The sequence below is a fragment of the Budorcas taxicolor genome, chromosome 11, assembly GCF_023091745.1.
Source record: "Budorcas taxicolor isolate Tak-1 chromosome 11, Takin1.1, whole genome shotgun sequence".
In the NCBI taxonomy this organism is placed as follows: domain Eukaryota; kingdom Metazoa; phylum Chordata; class Mammalia; order Artiodactyla; family Bovidae; genus Budorcas; species Budorcas taxicolor.
The window spans coordinates 120,892,622-120,909,617 of record NC_068920.1 but is presented as its reverse complement, the minus strand read 5'-3'; the positions used below and the strand labels follow the sequence as shown (position 1 = coordinate 120,909,617).

The 16,996-nt window shown below is 36.5% G+C and overlaps 1 protein-coding gene across 1 annotated transcript in view; it reads right to left on the bottom strand.

Annotated features, from left to right (window-relative positions):
- Positions 1 to 16,996, bottom strand: part of EHBP1 (EH domain binding protein 1) — a 347,498-nt gene that overhangs the window by 54,694 nt on the left and 275,808 nt on the right. The window contains exon 15 of the mRNA XM_052648636.1: positions 6,437 to 6,584. Coding sequence (XP_052504596.1) covers positions 6,437 to 6,584 — 148 coding nt within the window. The remainder of the gene's footprint in view (positions 1 to 6,436; positions 6,585 to 16,996) is intronic.

Genomic DNA, 16,996 nt, shown 5'->3' with positions numbered 1-16,996 from the left:
CAAAAAATGGTGTAAAGTCCTATTTGGCTCAAGCATACTTAAAGTGAAATAATGGGAAGTAAGACTTAAAAGGTAAAAAGATTTTACTTGGTAGGAACAGAGGGACACTGGTTTGCTGGTCACACATGATGGGCAATGTGTTGTTTAAGTTGAGAACAGTTTATATAAGCAGTTTCTACCACAGTGTTTTATGGTAATCAGTTGTTAAATATGTATAATTACTATAAAAGCACTGAAGCTTATGTTTTTATGAATTAAAGTATCTCCAATATTATTCCTAAAATATTACTCTTGCTTACGTTCTGACATGTCTTCATATGTGAAAGAAAAAGTGGTTCAGGGATTGCACACAGGAGTATACTAGCCATGTGATATCACCCTTCGTTCGAGATCACTGAGTAAGACGATGGACTCTAGAAAAGAAAGGGTGGAGGCAGGAGATCCATGTTGGAAACTGTTATAACCTCCAGGCAAGTAGTATGGAGAGCTTAATATATCATAAAATAATTGGGAGTGGGTATGACTTGAAAACCAGCTGGATACTGGATAGTTGGGAGGGATACTGATGAGACGAAGAATGAGACAGATGTCAACACTGACTCTCCAGACAGAGGGACTAGAAGGATGGCATTGTTATGAAAAGAAGCTAAGTCTGGAACAGTGGTTGGATATGGGTACTTCAGGTCCTGGGGTTATGCAGTGGGATAGTCTTTACTCCTTTACACGTGCCAGGATAATGTGTGATGTTAAACAGGTGCCATTCATTTTATTTCCTGGCTAAATGAAATCTCTACCCATACTACCCCTCACCAATAATGCTGAATAGGCTACCTCAAAAGTTTTTAAATGTATTGTTAACCTTAGATAATAGGATTACTATTTGGGAAGGGGAAGAGTAAAACTTGATCTCCTCTAATGATCAGGTTTTCTTAAGAATAGATTTCCACTTTCTTTCCATTCACGACTTCAGTTTTACAATGAACACTTGATTTTTTTTCAACAGTTATTGTTACATATTTCTTAATACCTATCGAAATACTCTAAATGAATTTTAGCAGAACTAAAGTACATGTGTGTCTGTGTGTGTGTGCTTAAATTATTACATATTAAATATATGATATATATAAGATTATATATATCTTTAAGGCTAACCATTTAAAACCCACTAGGTAAGCATGGCCGGAGAAGGCAGTGGCAACCCACTCTAGTACTCTTGCCTGGACAATCTCATGGATGGAGGAGCCTGGTAGGCTGCAGTCCATGGAGTTGCTAAGAGTCAGACACGGCTGAGCAACTTCACTTTCACTTTTCACTTTCCTGCACTGGAGAAGGAAATGGCAACCCACTCCAGTATTCTTGCCTGGAGACTCCCAGGGATGGGGGAGCCTGGTGGGCTGCCGTCTATGGGGTCGCACAGAGTCGGACACGACTGAAGTGACTTAGCAGGAGCAGCAGCAGCAGCAGCAGGTAAGCGTGGCATAAAGTAAACTAGAGATACAATACACAATAGAAGGTGGTTTGCAAGTATGGCCTGTATGTAGGAAAAAGTAGAAAGAGATTATACATACACTGGAATGAGACAATGCATTCCAACTGACACTGTATAGCACTATAAGCAAAATGGGGATCCCAATGGTATGATTAATAGCACAGAAATAAGGCCAGTCTTATAGACTTATCATTTATAAATAAACTGAATGAAAAGTCTGAATATAAGGCAACAGTAAAAAAAACAGAATATCTGCACTTAAAAAAAAAGAAGTTGAGGCTATTGTTAAAAACATATTTACACAAAATGGTAGTTTAGAGAACACCTACGCTTACATGAAACTGTTTCTTTCCAGAAAAAAAGATTTTCAGAATAAGGTATTTCATTTGCATCATGATTTAAAAATTCTCACTGAAGGCCCTCTGTAAAATTTATAACTTGTAAAGTTATAAAATGATAGAAAACAATACAAATATATTATTAATGAAAGCTGAAAATAAAAATTACTGAAGGCCTATAAGATTTTATTTTGGTTGAATAAATTTAGACAAATCTATTTACCATAACTGAAATAAGGATAATGCAGGCACATAGTCTCATGGATAAAATTTTTTAATTTTAATTTATCCACTTGAAATCCAAAAACAAAGTATACTATTCCATCTAAATCAAAGAGGGGCAAAAATGTCTGCTTAATAGTTAAATGATCCCTTAAAAAAAAAAAGTTAAATGATTCTAACCCAACTCAAACCAAACCAATAAACTACAGAATAAAAATAAATAGATATGACATAAAATATCATATATATGATATGATAGGTATCATAGTTATGACACAAAATATACAAAGATTTAAGTATACATAAATATATATAAAATCTATATAATATATACCATGTAATATATTATAGATATAATATCATCTTCAAACTGGACAAACACCTTCCTTGCAAGTGCCCATGGACCACTAATAAAAATGCAACATTTGTTTAGACAAACACTTTTTAATTTTCAAAGCAGAAATTCAGGCCATATTCTCTGACCAAAATACCACATAACTAAAAATGAAAATATCACACTTTGGCCCCAAACAACTGTACTTTGCCAAGTAAGATCAATATAATAAATGAACTCATAAGTTTGTTACCTAAAATGAGGAGTTTAAAAGGCTGTTATAGGTCTACAACTAAAAAATGAAGAAAAAATTGAAAAAACACATGTAGAATACCACAATATCACCTGACTCTCTTCTAAGCCTTCAAATTATTTCAAGAGGAGAATAAGTAAAAGCTAGGCTGTAGTGGAAACAGTGTCAGACTTTATTTTTTGGCCTCCAAAATCACTGCAGATGGTGATTGCAGCCATGAAATTAATCCCTGGAAGGAAAGTTATGACCAACCTAGACAGCATATTCAAAAGCAGAGACATTACTTTGCCAACAAAGGTCCGTCTAGTCAAGGCTACGGTTTTTCCTGTGGTCATGTATGGATGTGAGAGTTGGACTGTGAAAAAAGCTGGGCACCGAAGAATTGATGCTTTTGAACTGTGGTGTTGGAGAAGACTCTTGAGAGTCCCTTGGACTGCGAGGAGTTCCAACCAGTCCATCCTAAAGGAAATCAGTCCTGGGTGTTCATTGGAAGGACTGATGCTGAAGCTGAAACTCCAGTACTTTGGCCACCTGATACGAAGAACTGACTCATTGGAAAAGACCCTAATACTGGCAGGGAGTGGGGGCAGAAGAAGGGGACGACAGAAGATGAGATGGTTGGATGGCATCTCCAACTCGATGGACATGAATTTGGGTAAACTCCGGGAGTTGGTGATGGACAGGGAGGCCTGGCGTGCTGCGATTCATGGGGTTGCAAAGAGTCCGACACGACTGAGAGACTGAACTGAACTGAGGCTGTAGTTCCTTGGAAAGGTTCTGTTATTTCATAAGAATTAGGCTATTTCTGGTTGAAATAGGATGTAAGTGGGACGCTTGGATACCTGGCTTCAGAGACCTAAAATAACTTACAAATATTTTCTGTGAACATCTGAGGCTCATGACACCTCACCTCAAACTTAGCAAGTTTCTTTTCCTCACTGAGGCCGGCTGCTGAGAATGGAAAAAAACAAGCATTTCAAATAGGTTCAGGGAATGAGTCTGAGTATCAAGTTCAACACATCTCCTAGGTTGCGCTTTCACCTTATTATTTCAGCTCTTGACTACTCCCTCTTCTTTGTCACTCTGGACCACTGCTTCCAAAAAATTTCCCTCTCTAGTCCATCATCTAGGCTGGTCCCTACACATTCCTCTCTCATTTTGCACCATTCCTTATTCAGATTTGGTAATTCCCATTAGACAGTGGAAGAGTGGACACTAATTTGTTAATTGTTTTTCCTGACTTATCAACCCCAAAGGGTCATTTTCATTTAGGAATTAGACTCTTGTGAAATCAAGTGAATTTCTAATTAGCTATGTAAATGCCAGCAAACTATAGCATGGGGGCAAAATCCAGCCTACCACCCTTTCAGGATAAATAACAGGCATGCCCATTAATTTACGTATTGTTCAAATCTACAAGGGCAGAGCCAAGCAGTTAAGAGCGAGAACGTATGGCCTGCAAGCCTGTAAAAATTTACTCTGGCCCTTTCTAGGAAGTTAGCCAAATCCTGGCCCAACACAACAGCTGGCACCACTAAATAGATAAATATGTATGTATGAATGGTTGAATTCTAGGAAGGAATCTTACCCTTTCCCTTGACCTAAAGGTCTCTTCCATTCTGGCCTTGAAAGCTTCAGCTTAGGCTTTGATGCCAGAGCAGACCTAGTCAGATCTATACACCTTTATGAAGACAGGCCAATATCCACCACTGAGGTCAAGAAAAAGGCCTGCACCGCTTGAAGGTCAACTTTAGCTCTGATTAAGAGCCTACCATCCGATATGTGGCCACTTCCAACATGCAAGGTATGGTATGGTCTATGAGAGAAATGGGCCCTGATCACTTGGTCATCTTAGGGAAGAGTCTTGACTCTTCAGCAGGTTCTCATAAGTCATCTGTTGAACTCTGTCCCATCTTCATTTCATCTGGCTTTTCCTTTTCTAGTCTGTACTTCTTTGTTAGTTTCAGAGATCTAATCCTCACTTGTTCTTTATTCACTTTGTTGACTGTTGAATGATGCCAAAATCAGGTCTTCACTTTCCCTAGTTACCAAGCTGGGAAGCTACCCATTTTGGAGGTTGTAACACTGACTAAGTCTCTCTACCTAGTCTAGTTCTGGCTTAGTCTCAACTGGGATTGGATTATAGAGATAAGACCAATTACATAGCTGACTCACCCCATACCCTTAGTCAGAAAATTTTAATCCTTAGTTTTCCCAGAGTTCACAACTCATTTAGCATTGTTATCTGCTGCCTGTTAGGAAAAAAAAATTAAAAGAGACAATGGATGCCTCTCTATTTTATGTTTACTCTTCTATGGGTTTACAATGTCACACGGAAATAGTACCAGTAGTTTTAACAGTCTATCTGGAGGGTCAAGAATATGAGGCTTTTTTTCTTTAATCATTCTGCGATACAAGGAAGCAGAGACATCTAACTAAGGTTTACTTAGAGTATCTGGAATTTCTATGATATCAAAGAAACATCTTCTTACTAATAATAAATGAAAGCAAACTATAATAGCATTATATAAATGTAGCTGTGAGTGGTTACTGAAGTAGTGAAAGTCACTCAGTTGTGTCCGACTCTTGCAACCCCATGGACTGTAGCCTGCAAGGTTGCTCTGTCCATGGGATTCTTCAGGCAAGAATACTGGAGTGGGCTGCCATTCCCTTCTCCATATAGAAACTGTAATAAAAATTCTGAATGATAGGAGTTGAAAAGGTAAGATGAAAGACTTAACTAAGAAACAAACATTCTGAGAACACCAGATGGACAGAAACATAGCTATTTGGGAAAGCAGCTTTCAAATATATGGGGATGAGGTAACATGCTATAGGCAATTGTTGGAACGCTCTACAACAGTAAGATTTTAATATAAGGGATCAATTAGAAATAACAGCAGTAAGTTTCAGTTTACTATGAAGAAACTTATTATTGACCTAGAAATAGCTTCCTTTGTTTCAGTTCTCTAAGGTTTTATTCGAGTCCTCACTTGCCTACTCTCCAGAGTGATCTTAGCATTTAAGATTAACTCAGAACAAGTACCTGGCATGTTCTGGTAGATAAATAGGTCACGTACCTTTGAAATAAAAAAGCCCTCTTGAGTATACTACTAAAATAAAAATGTAAAAAGTTTCAAGTTAAAAGTGCTGAAATTGAGCACTGAGAGGTAAAATTAAAATTCCCTTTAATTATATGTATATGTAGTCCTTGTTTCAACATCAAGCTTAGAAAAATTTCTGCAGATATTGAAAAAGACCCTCTTCAAATAAGAAGACGAAGAGAAATGCATATGGGACTTATTAAAAATTCTTACATGTCAGGTTATAGTGCTGGAAACATTGTTAAAGCTACTTTCCGAAGATCTGGCTCAAAGTGTAAATCTCTCAAGCCAGAGCTCTCCACTAACAAGTCTTGTGATCCAGATGCTGAGAACTTGATTGCATTTTACTCATTCTAATACAATTAATGAGGTATCATGGTGAATCACAAACTAAGGCCTGTCAGAGTTTTCTCCTAAATCATATTCTTGGTATTTCTCGAGTACTAATCATACTTAATCATAATCAAAGTACTTCCTGAGTTGTTAAAAATTAAGTCAAAGAGTTGATTTTGAAAAATGGCAATAGTCATCTTCTGATTTACTATGTTTTCTTTAAGTTTTTAGCAACACACCAGTAGGTTAGAAACTTTATGTATTTGATGCACAACATTTTGAAGTAAGAATAAAATGTCCCGAAAGGTCCATCACGGATTTCTGGGTTGTCTGTAGAATATGATACAAGATTCTTAAACTCACCTCCAGATGCCTTTGACCTTTCTTTCAACTTTTCTGCAGCCATTTCACCATAGCTGGGAAGTTCTGACATCTTCACTCCAGATCGAGCCTCTGCTATTAGCTGACGAGCTCTCTCTCTCAGCTGCCGACGTCGCTCTTCATCTTGCTGCTAAGATATATTGAACAGTTGCCAACTCAGTAATTGACAGAAATGCAATTTCATTTTCAATCTGATCATCATGATAGTAACTGGTTTACAGCATGGTGCTTGGCCCACATTATAAATAGGATGCTCTATATCAGTTGGATGTCACACCATTTTTAAAAGACATCCAAGAATCAGATTTTTAAAAACATTTACAAATTATTGTATTAAAATGTCTGTTAAAAATTCAAAGTAGCCTTTAAAGAATGTTTGGCAATATAATTACTGAAAAGTAGCAGGATCAACTATTAAGAAAATGACCGGGCTTTTAGGAAAAAAGTCACAATACTGAAAACAGAATTTCAATTAATACATATTTTTTTTAAGATTAAAATGTAACTTGCATGTCTCTAGTAAAGGCATATAGCACTGGCTAAAGGAAATGTTTGATAGTAGAAAACGCTGCTACATCATGTTGGTCAAATACAGAAAACGGTATTTTTAGGGGGCTACAGCAGGAATAGGATAGCACATTAGTTCCTCAGTTATTGTTGATAGTTTTAAAATCAGAATTAGGTACTGATGTACTACTATCTCCATTTCTACTCTCCCCCAAGACACACACTGAAAAGAAAAAGTAAAATCTAGCATGGGTTTTGGTATTTGAAATAACTAAAAATGACAGAGAATTAAATAAATTAGATTTTGCCTCCTAAAAACAGGTTATTATGAATTGCAAATAATCAATGTGAAATTGCTTTGTAAACTGGAAAGTATATGATATAAGGCATTATTATTATGACAAAAGAAAGCCTGAAACAATCTGGCCCCAACATATCTGTAGTTAACCTCTTCCAATCTCTATAAAACCTCACATCTATTTATACAAATTGTTTGTATCATGTGGTTTCATGCATCCATGGATTTGAAATGAATACATCATTTCATCTTCCTGGAAATTTCCTCTCTCACCTATTTAACTCCTACTCATTCCTCAAGATTCATTTTAAATCGACTAAATTTCTCTGACTACTCTTCTGTCCTCCTTGCTGGTGGAAAGTTCTCCTTCTTTGTTGCTACAAAAGAGTGTGTGTGTGTGTGTTTGTGTGTGTGCAGTGCAAGTGATTACTTTTTAAAACACTACATATCAAGTTAAAACTCTGCACAAATGCCTCCTTAGCAGAATTGAGCCACTCAAAGGCAGGAGCTAGATTTGACTTATCTTTGTATCTTTGGTCCTTAGCACACATCCTGGTGCTTGGTACTTGCTATAGAAACTTCAGGCATGAAAATTTATAATTTATACTCACAAAGCTTTTAATACAGAGGGAAAGATAAAACAGCCACAATAAGGAGATGCGATTAAAATGCAGGAAGAGTTCAGAAGAAAGAAGTTTGCTTTTGTGTGTAACTCGCCCCCCCCCTCCCCCCGACCCGGCAAAGGGGGATGATCAACCAGAGGTGTACATTTAACAACAATGTATAAAATAGGTTGGCACAGAGGGACTGGAAAGAGAGTACTTAGGAGGCTCTTATAAATAGGACCAGGAAGCTATCATGAGATTCAGAACTGGGATAGTGGCAATGGGAATGGAAGGAGACAAGTGTAAGAAACACATCAGAGCTAGAACTGGTACCTGTACCAATTCTTGGTAACTGATTAGAGGTAGAGGGAAGAAAAAAAAGCTGACTCAGAAGTTTTAAACTTGGGTAACTAGAAATGTGGCATTAAAAATAGAAATAGAAAAATGAAGATGAATTATAAGAGGAAAAGGCTGGAAGTCTGGGGTAAGATAGACTAGATTTGAGAGGCTGGTTTGACATTTGAGTCAAGATGTAAGTAGTTGGGAAGTGAAAATGATGCTAGGGAGTGAAGTCAAACTATGACTACAGAGCTAATGGCCAAAGTGACAGGAATACACGAAATCACCTGAAGAAGTACTGTAGAGAAAAACAAAACCTACTAACTAAAACATTACTTTGCCAACAAAGGTCTGTCTAGTCAAGGCTATGGTTTTTCCTGTGGTCATGTATGGATGTGAGAGTTGGACTGTGAAGAAGGCTGAGTGCCGAAGAATTGATGCTTTTGAAGTGTGGTGTTGGAGAAGACTCTTGAGAGTCCCTTGGACTGCAAGGAGATCCAACCAGTCCATTCTGAAGGAGATCAACCCTGGGATTTCTTTGGAAGGAATGATGCTAAAGCTGAAGCTCCAGTACTTTGGCCACCTCATGCGAAGAGTTGACTCATTGGAAAAGACTCTGATGCTGGGAGGGATTGGGGGCAGGAGGAGAAGGGGACGACCGAGGATGAGATGGCTGGATGGCATCACGGACTCGATGGACGTGAGTCTGAGTGAACTCCGGGAGATGGTGACGGACAGGGAGGCCTGGCGTGCTGTGATTCATGGGGTCGCAAAGAGTCGGACACAACTGAGCGACTGAACTGAACTGAACTGAAATCATGGAAAACATCTACATTTAGGTAAAAATAGGAAAAGAAGACAGAGAAGGAAGAGGATGAGAACTGTAACACTGATACATCTTGAGAATCAAAGACGAAGAGGCTTCCATGAAAAAGGGAACAATCGACTGCAGTAAATGTTAGAGGTTAATGAGTCTGAAAGTTTAGAAAGGGCAATTAAACTTGGTAGGTAACAGCATTAGAGAGAGGGGTAGGCACTAGACTGATGGAGTTCAGGCCTAGGCAATTGTTCACGAATTTTGAGATGGCTAGAACTGAGAGCTGTCAAAATTAATGAGGGTAAATTAACAGGGGTATAGAATGGACCCAGAGACAAGCTTGAAGCTCCCAGTGAGCAAAGTGAACCAATTCAGTATCAAACAAACACCCAATGACTGCGATGAATTGAATAATCAATGAAATCACACAATGAATCAGTGAAAATTCATCAATTCATTATGACATTCAAAAAGTTCTTAGAGGATATATAAACTCATCTGTGGGTGCTTTTAATAGAACTCCCAAAGGAGGCCCAGGTTTGATCCCTGTTTGGGGAAGTGGATCCCACATACCGCAACTAAGAGTTCACATGCTACAACTAAAGATCCCAAGCGCTGCAATGAAGACTGAAAATCTAGTGTGCTGCAAATGAAATATGGCATAGCCAAATAAACAGATAATTTTAAAAAAGAGAATTCCCCCAAATTAGTATTTGGAGAAAAAAAATCAAGCACTTATCCTGTCTTTCCAGTAGGAACTGAAGTTTAGGGCAACTAATAAATAGCCCAGTTAATGACACAACAGAAAACTCTACTTTATAAAATGATGCCAGCTATAATAATAATTTCTTTAAAAGTAAAATAAAAAAATGAAACTTTCCCATTCATAAAAGAATGATTGATTCTAGCAAGGCTTATGAACTATTATTAAAGCTCCTAAGAAAATGTTTGATGGGAAACTGGATATTTATATTACATACTTTCCGAAGATGACCATGACAGTATTTCTCATCCTACAAACTTTTTGCAGTGTGACCTTGCTATTTCCTTATCAAGAGATGACATATTTAATTTCCTTCCCCTTGAGTATGGGCTAGTGTAAGTGACTTGTATATAATCAACAGAAAACAGAAGTGTTGAAGGTGACTTGCAAGGCTGGGTCAGAAAAGCCTATACCCTTTTGCCCAGTTCTCTTGAAATTCTTGCATTTTATATGTTCTGGGAACCCAACTGTCATGTTGTGAGAATCCCAAGCCATATGCAGGTGCACTAGTTCACATTCCCAGCCAAGTTCAGTCTTGAGTCTTCTGAGCTCACGTATCAGACATGTGAATAAAGGCTTCTTCAGAATCTCAGCCTTTAGCCACTTTGGGTCACTTCCAACTGCTCAAGTCTCCCCAACTGAGACTTCAGACAATGTGGAACAGAGACAAAGCACACACACTGTACCCTATCTGAAATCCTGACCCACAGAATCAGTGAGGATAAAAATAATTTTAGACCATTATGTTTGGGATTGTTTTACACATTAATAATTAGATCATGTGGTTAAGTAATACCATATAGATTATTTCCCGGTTTTAAGAAAAAAACCATATTTTAAATCGAGACATCAGAACTAGATCAGGGATTAGAACACTACTCTAATGGTCAATCTTGGCATCTCTAATGTTGAGTCAACCATATGTAACATGTTTTTTGATGTGAAGCACATGAAGCAAGCGCCACCTATAATACTCTAGCCCAAATGTCTAAAGTGAATCTACTAAGCCTTTAGATATATAATCTCCAGTTTATCATAAACACAGGGGATAGAGAAACATGATAAATGGCAGAACAAGGAAGCAAACAAACCAACCTAGCAAGTAGAATATTTAGGCTAACTGACCTGGTCATTTTAATGAGAGAGAGTTATAAAAACAAACACACAACAAAAACCAACTAACCAATCACCATCCCCACCAATAAAAGGGACCTGACCAGATGCAATGTATAGGCCTGGGTTAGACACCAGTTGGATAAACCAGCTATAAAGGACACTGCTGAATAAATTAAAGAAATCTGAATATAATTGTAGTATTAAATGAGAGAAAATACAATGACTGCAAAAATAGTTTATACATTAACAACTTAATTTTGTCTTTTTGGCAAAATATATATGCAGACCTAGAAGGTTATTTACAAAGTTGTCATGGTGGAGCTATCAGGGTATGGAAATGTGGTATTTTTGTTTTCCTCAATTTCTCTTCATTTTCTAACTTTCTATAATATAACCACACTACCTTTGTAATAAAAGTTATTTTTTAAAAGTCTTGGGCTAAAGGAAGAAAGAAATGAGATGACAGGTTTCTAGGTTGGATGGTTGTGGTAGGGGCAAAAGACTAGAGAGCTAACATTCAAGAGAAAGTAATTTTCTTAATATTTAGAGAGGCAGACTTATTTGTAGTTAGAGGAGTAGTATACACTGGGTAGAGTGAAACTGAAGATGCAATAATAATAATACACAAAAATCCTCAGTTTATTATTAGTATTTCTAAACTTAAAAATAAAAAGGAAAGGTAGGCTTGATAATGGTGATTTTGGTGTTGGCTTAAAGCTCAACATTCAGAAAACTCATCACTTCATGGCAAATAGATGGCGAAACAGTGGAAACAGTGGCTGACTTTATTTTTCTGGGCTCCAAAATCACTGCAGATGGTGACTGCAGCCATGAAATTAAAAGACGTTTACTCTTTGGAAGGAAAGTTATGACCAACCTAGAGAGCATATTAAAAAGCAGAGACATTACTTTGCCAACAAAGGTCCATCTAGTCAAGGCTATGGTTTTTCCAGTGGTCATGAATGTATGTGAGAGTTGGACTATAAAGAAAGCTGAGCACAGAAGAATTGATGCTTTTGAACTGTGGTGTTGGAGAAGACTCTTGAGAGTCCCTTGGACTGTGAGGAGATCCAACCAGTCCATCCTAAAGGAGATCAGTCCTGGGTGTTCATTGGAAGGACTGATGTTGAAGATGAAACTCCAATACTTTGGCCATCTGATGCAAAGAGTTGACTCATTGGAAAAGACCCTGATGCTAGGAAAGATTGAGGGCAGGAGGAAAAGGGGACGACAGAGGATGAGATGGTTGGATGGTATCACCGACTTGATGGACATAGGTTTGGGTGGACTCCAGGAGTTTGTGATGGACAGGGAGGCCTGGTGTGCTGCCGTTCATGGGGTCGCAAAGAGTTGGACATGACTGAGCGACTGAACTCAACTGAACTGATTCATATTTCATGAGCTTTTATGTGCTAAGTGCTTTATATGTATGATGAGTTCATTTAATTTTTACAACCCAATTTGTACCAATGAGAATATTTAGTTTTAGAGTTCTAAGATCTCACAGCTAGAACTGATGTTAGAGCTCAGAGTCCAACCCTGGTCTGTTTGACTACAGAGCCCTGCTCTTAACCTCCAAACTATTTGATCCCCAAAAGTACCAAATTACATGACCAACTGAGGAAAATTGAGCTTTTTACTAAACTTTCATCTTTCAAATTTAAGAGAAGTTAAGAGCAGTAATAAAAACCATTATTTGATATGCCTCAGGCAACTAGGTTTAAGTGAATTTCACCGCATGAGTAATAACTTCTTGCGGAGTCGGATTTTGGTGATTCAGACTAAGATGAAGTGGTCTTGGGTCATCTTAACTGCATAAAAATGAAATAAATGATTCTACCTTTCTGAATATGAAATGAGAACCTAGCTTTCTCTTACCACCTACCATTTTCTCCTCCTCCCCCAGTAATACTCCCATCTGCAAATGTTTCTGAGATCTTACCAAGAGTGCAATTTAAAGCAGACAATCATTAATAAAACCAACTCTAAATACTAATTAGGGACACTTTATCAATTTCCATGTAAATTGTTTGTTTGTAACTATTTACCTGTCATTGTTCTCCATACAATAGAAAAAAATGCAAATGAACAAATCAGAATGCAGCCCTAATGGGACTTTCTGTTTATAACCATTAGCCCAGAAGTGTGCTGTAATTCAATTCTCAAGTAGCAAGATTTAGTCTCATTAACACACTGCAAGGGCAGGTTATAACTCATAAAACCCTACAGTAAACAAAGTTTATGGACACAGCACAAAATCTTGAGCCTGATTGACAGAATTCTAGTTCCCTATCAGATTGCCTTGATTTACTTTTCTACTAATGTCCTAACACCATAGAGACAATTTTGCTTGGGCCTAGAGCTCTCCAGTGGGATGGCATATCTGTGCTGTTTGTTTTCTCACCCATTAAGTTCTCTTAAGACAAAGAGCCAACTGAGAAAATAGAAGTTAATTGTTAAGGTCACAAGGAAAAGCTTGTAATTATAGCAATTGATTATGCAACCAATTTAACTGATAGTATTACTAATTTCCAGATTCCTTATATATAAAACTATTTCACCTTAATTTTTACATATAGGCTTCATTAAAAGTCAGTTTTTACATTATTATTTAAAGAACAGATAGTACAAAATCTTTGTATCTTTTACTTAAAAGAAACATATTGTTTATGTCAAAGGAATAAAATGACCAGAGAGTAAGGATGATGATTATTTCGTTATTTTTGTATGTTTGTAGATTTGAATATTTCTGACAATGATGGGTTTGCTTAAAACTATTCAAATACAGAAATGTGTTATCTGTTTTCACCTTTCTGCATTCAAAGGAAGACAGTGAGTGACTCATAGCTGTAAATAAGTCATCTGTTTACCAAATCTGCTGAAAAAAATAAAGGAATCCTTTCAATGGGATGCAGTGTAAGTACCTTAGAAGACTGCTGTCATTAAAAATTACATTTGAAAAATTCAGTACATAGGAAACCTATCTTTCATTTATCTGCCTAGCCTAAATAAACTTAAATAAATTGAAGCAGGTTTCCTATTTTTTTAAGAATGGGTCTGATGGCATTTACCTTTTTCTGTACAGTATGATTAAGAGAGTTAGATTGATTTATATAGGACACTCGCGCTTTTGTAAGATGGATGTACTCTTTAGAGGGAAGCTATATTTTTAAGTAAATACTGGCTGTGTGCCTGTGCAGTGTGTTCACAGGTGCTGTCTCATTTACCATTCACCACTCTGAGGTAACCAATGTCACTCTGGTTTCACAGAAATGGAATTGCACTTAAATATACTGCCCAAGGTCATACATCTTGTAAATGGCACAGTAAGAATTAAAATCAGTGTCTGTCTGATTTCAAAGGGTTGGTCCTGTCTATTACATTATTGGTGTTCAGAAAATTTGTCTCAAGCCCTATTGCTGTTGTGATTAAAAAACAGCAACAACAGTTTTTTACTTACTTTTGGGCTATACAAATAAGGTTAAATGCTCCTCTGTGCTACTGAAAACAGAGAGGTAAAGAGAAATTAACTTATTTATATTCATTTAAAACTTACATTCTTGACCTTAAATTATAAGCCTTCAGAAAAGTGCTGAATGTGATACATTTAAGCTCCACTTTCCTCTTACCTAACATCTTCAGAATAAGGCTGAAGTCCTGTTATGGTACAAAAAGCTTGTATTTCAACACAACGGATTTAAATATTCAAATATAGAAGATGGATCATAACTAACCACTTTGGACATAAACTGAAAAAATATTTTCACAGCATGTCTTCAAGATACTATTTTCCTTATCGTTCTAAAATGGTCTACAATCTGCCATAGATAGACACACTAGTAAAACTTGACAATTTAAGGAGAAACTCTTCAAGAATAAGTAATGTAATTCCTTGTTTCCTTTCCATAAAAACGTATTGGTATGCAATTTTTATATTTCACAGTTCACCGACATCTAGGCAAGCTTTCTTCCACTGCTTCAATGGTGCTACTTTTAATTTTATCCTCCTTAGTCGTAGTAATTAAAGTGATCAGCAGTGGCATCCCAGCGGCTTTGACACAGCTACAACCCCCTAGCAGACTTTTGCTTTTAAGGGGAAGAGGGAGAAAAAGACTAGAGTTTCATTTCACAGAGAACAAGAAAATCAAGCTTCTCCAATCCTCAACTTTATTCAATTGTTCTTTCAGCAGCCTTTGGATCTTAAGAATCAAATAAAAATGGCTGCCATGGGGGGTCCTTTTGATACTTGCCACAAATGTCACTGACTGACATTACTTTAGCCAAAAAATGATGCCATGGATTTGTGAAGGTGAATTAAAACATGAGAAACTGTCAGTGTAGCTGCTGAGATCATTACCCACCCAAGGGTGTCTTTTATAACATTAGATATTTTTATTCAGTCAGTTGAAAACTATAGACTGAGAAGGCTTTCTATTTAAGAAACATGTCTACACACATTATCATGAAATAGGCTTTTACAAAATTTACAAATATGTTATTTCAACATAGTTTGCATCTTTAGTCTTTGTAAATCTGTATTTATAATAGAACAAAGCAGAGTATTTCTACCAACAAACCCATATTCCATGTCCTTTAACTCCCTTAACAACACAATATCCTGTGCTTACTTGTGTTCTTCAGTGTTTTCATAGTTTTAGTAAATGAACTTCTATTACTTGGGCTAAATACATTTTAACTTATCTAAATTTTTTAAAGGGCTTTACTTAGTACTGCTAATATTTCATTGGATTCTATTCTCAAAATGGTCCATGAAATTCCTCAGTTTTATAGTAAAATAAGAGAAAGAACTTGACTGCCACCCTTTCATCATTAGACAGGAAGCAAAGCTCTGTTATTAGGCATTCAGAAAGGACAAAAAAAAAAAATTTGTGCTTGTCCAGAGGCAAGGATTACCAAAGTTCACCTATTCACTTGCAACCAAAGATAAAAATAAAAAATAAAATTACAAGATCTTTAAAGGTTTGGGAAGACTAGGTATTTTCCTGCCAGCTTGATCAGTTCTTGACTGAATAAATAGGATTTAGAGTAAAACATTAAAACTGTTTAGCAGATCTTTTCAACCCATTTCAAACTTTTCTTATGCTGGTTTGTAATATAAGCAGACATGCTTATAAATGGCCACACCTGCTCATTTCTCTGGGGATGGCCTGATCTCTGTTTCTCTAACAAAGAAAGAAAGAAAGAAAGAAATCAGCCTTTCTTGTTGCAAAACAGAGTGGAAAGTCAAAATCTTTCTCAAGTTTGCCCCATCTGGTCAGATTAAATCTTTGATCAACCCTGGGGATTACATTTATTTTTGTAGTAACTACTAAATTTTGGATTTGTTTAAAATACATAGGCAAAATATTAAACAGACTGTGAATTTTAAGTTTGAGATCTATTTATAATATATGAGCAGAAAGTATAAGAGAATTAGTTTAGAAAAAACAGAAATGCATTTTAAGAATTTATATTTCATTAGTATTCATTTCACAAAACTGAATATATCATACTTGAGTTTTAAAAAATAGAGCTCTTTGTTTCCAGATACAGAAATGGTCATTTTTAATTGCAGCATTTGTTTTGCCTGAGTCCTGTAAAATAAAGAATTCTAAACATAAGAGTATATGATCAAGTTAATGTTGCTAAATGAGCCTTTCCTTTCAGCATCTAGAAGCAATCTGGGATATAAAGTTTTACATTCTAAGTCAGTAACCATTTTCTTTCATTCATTCAACTTATATGAGTTTCTAGTAGGTACTATATTTCTCTAAAAAGAATTATTTTTAGGATTATAAAAACAATTATTTTGTGTTTTTGAAAACTTCAAATTACATGAGCAGAACTAATAAAAATAGTTTGGGCCTCCAAAAAGGGTTCTTTGATAATTTAATTTCTCTTTTCTTTGTGAAATTGATAACTTCTTAGTTTAAAAAAATTATAAGAAAAAAAAGAAGAATGGCTGACTAAGTAAGTATCACCTTGTGTTACATCCAAGGCCTCTTGCTGGTTGTCTGGCTGCTCTTTTGTAGGCAAAAAGGAGCTGAACGCTCTCTGGCTCCTTAGATCTGGCCCAACAAATGCACTGCCAGTCATG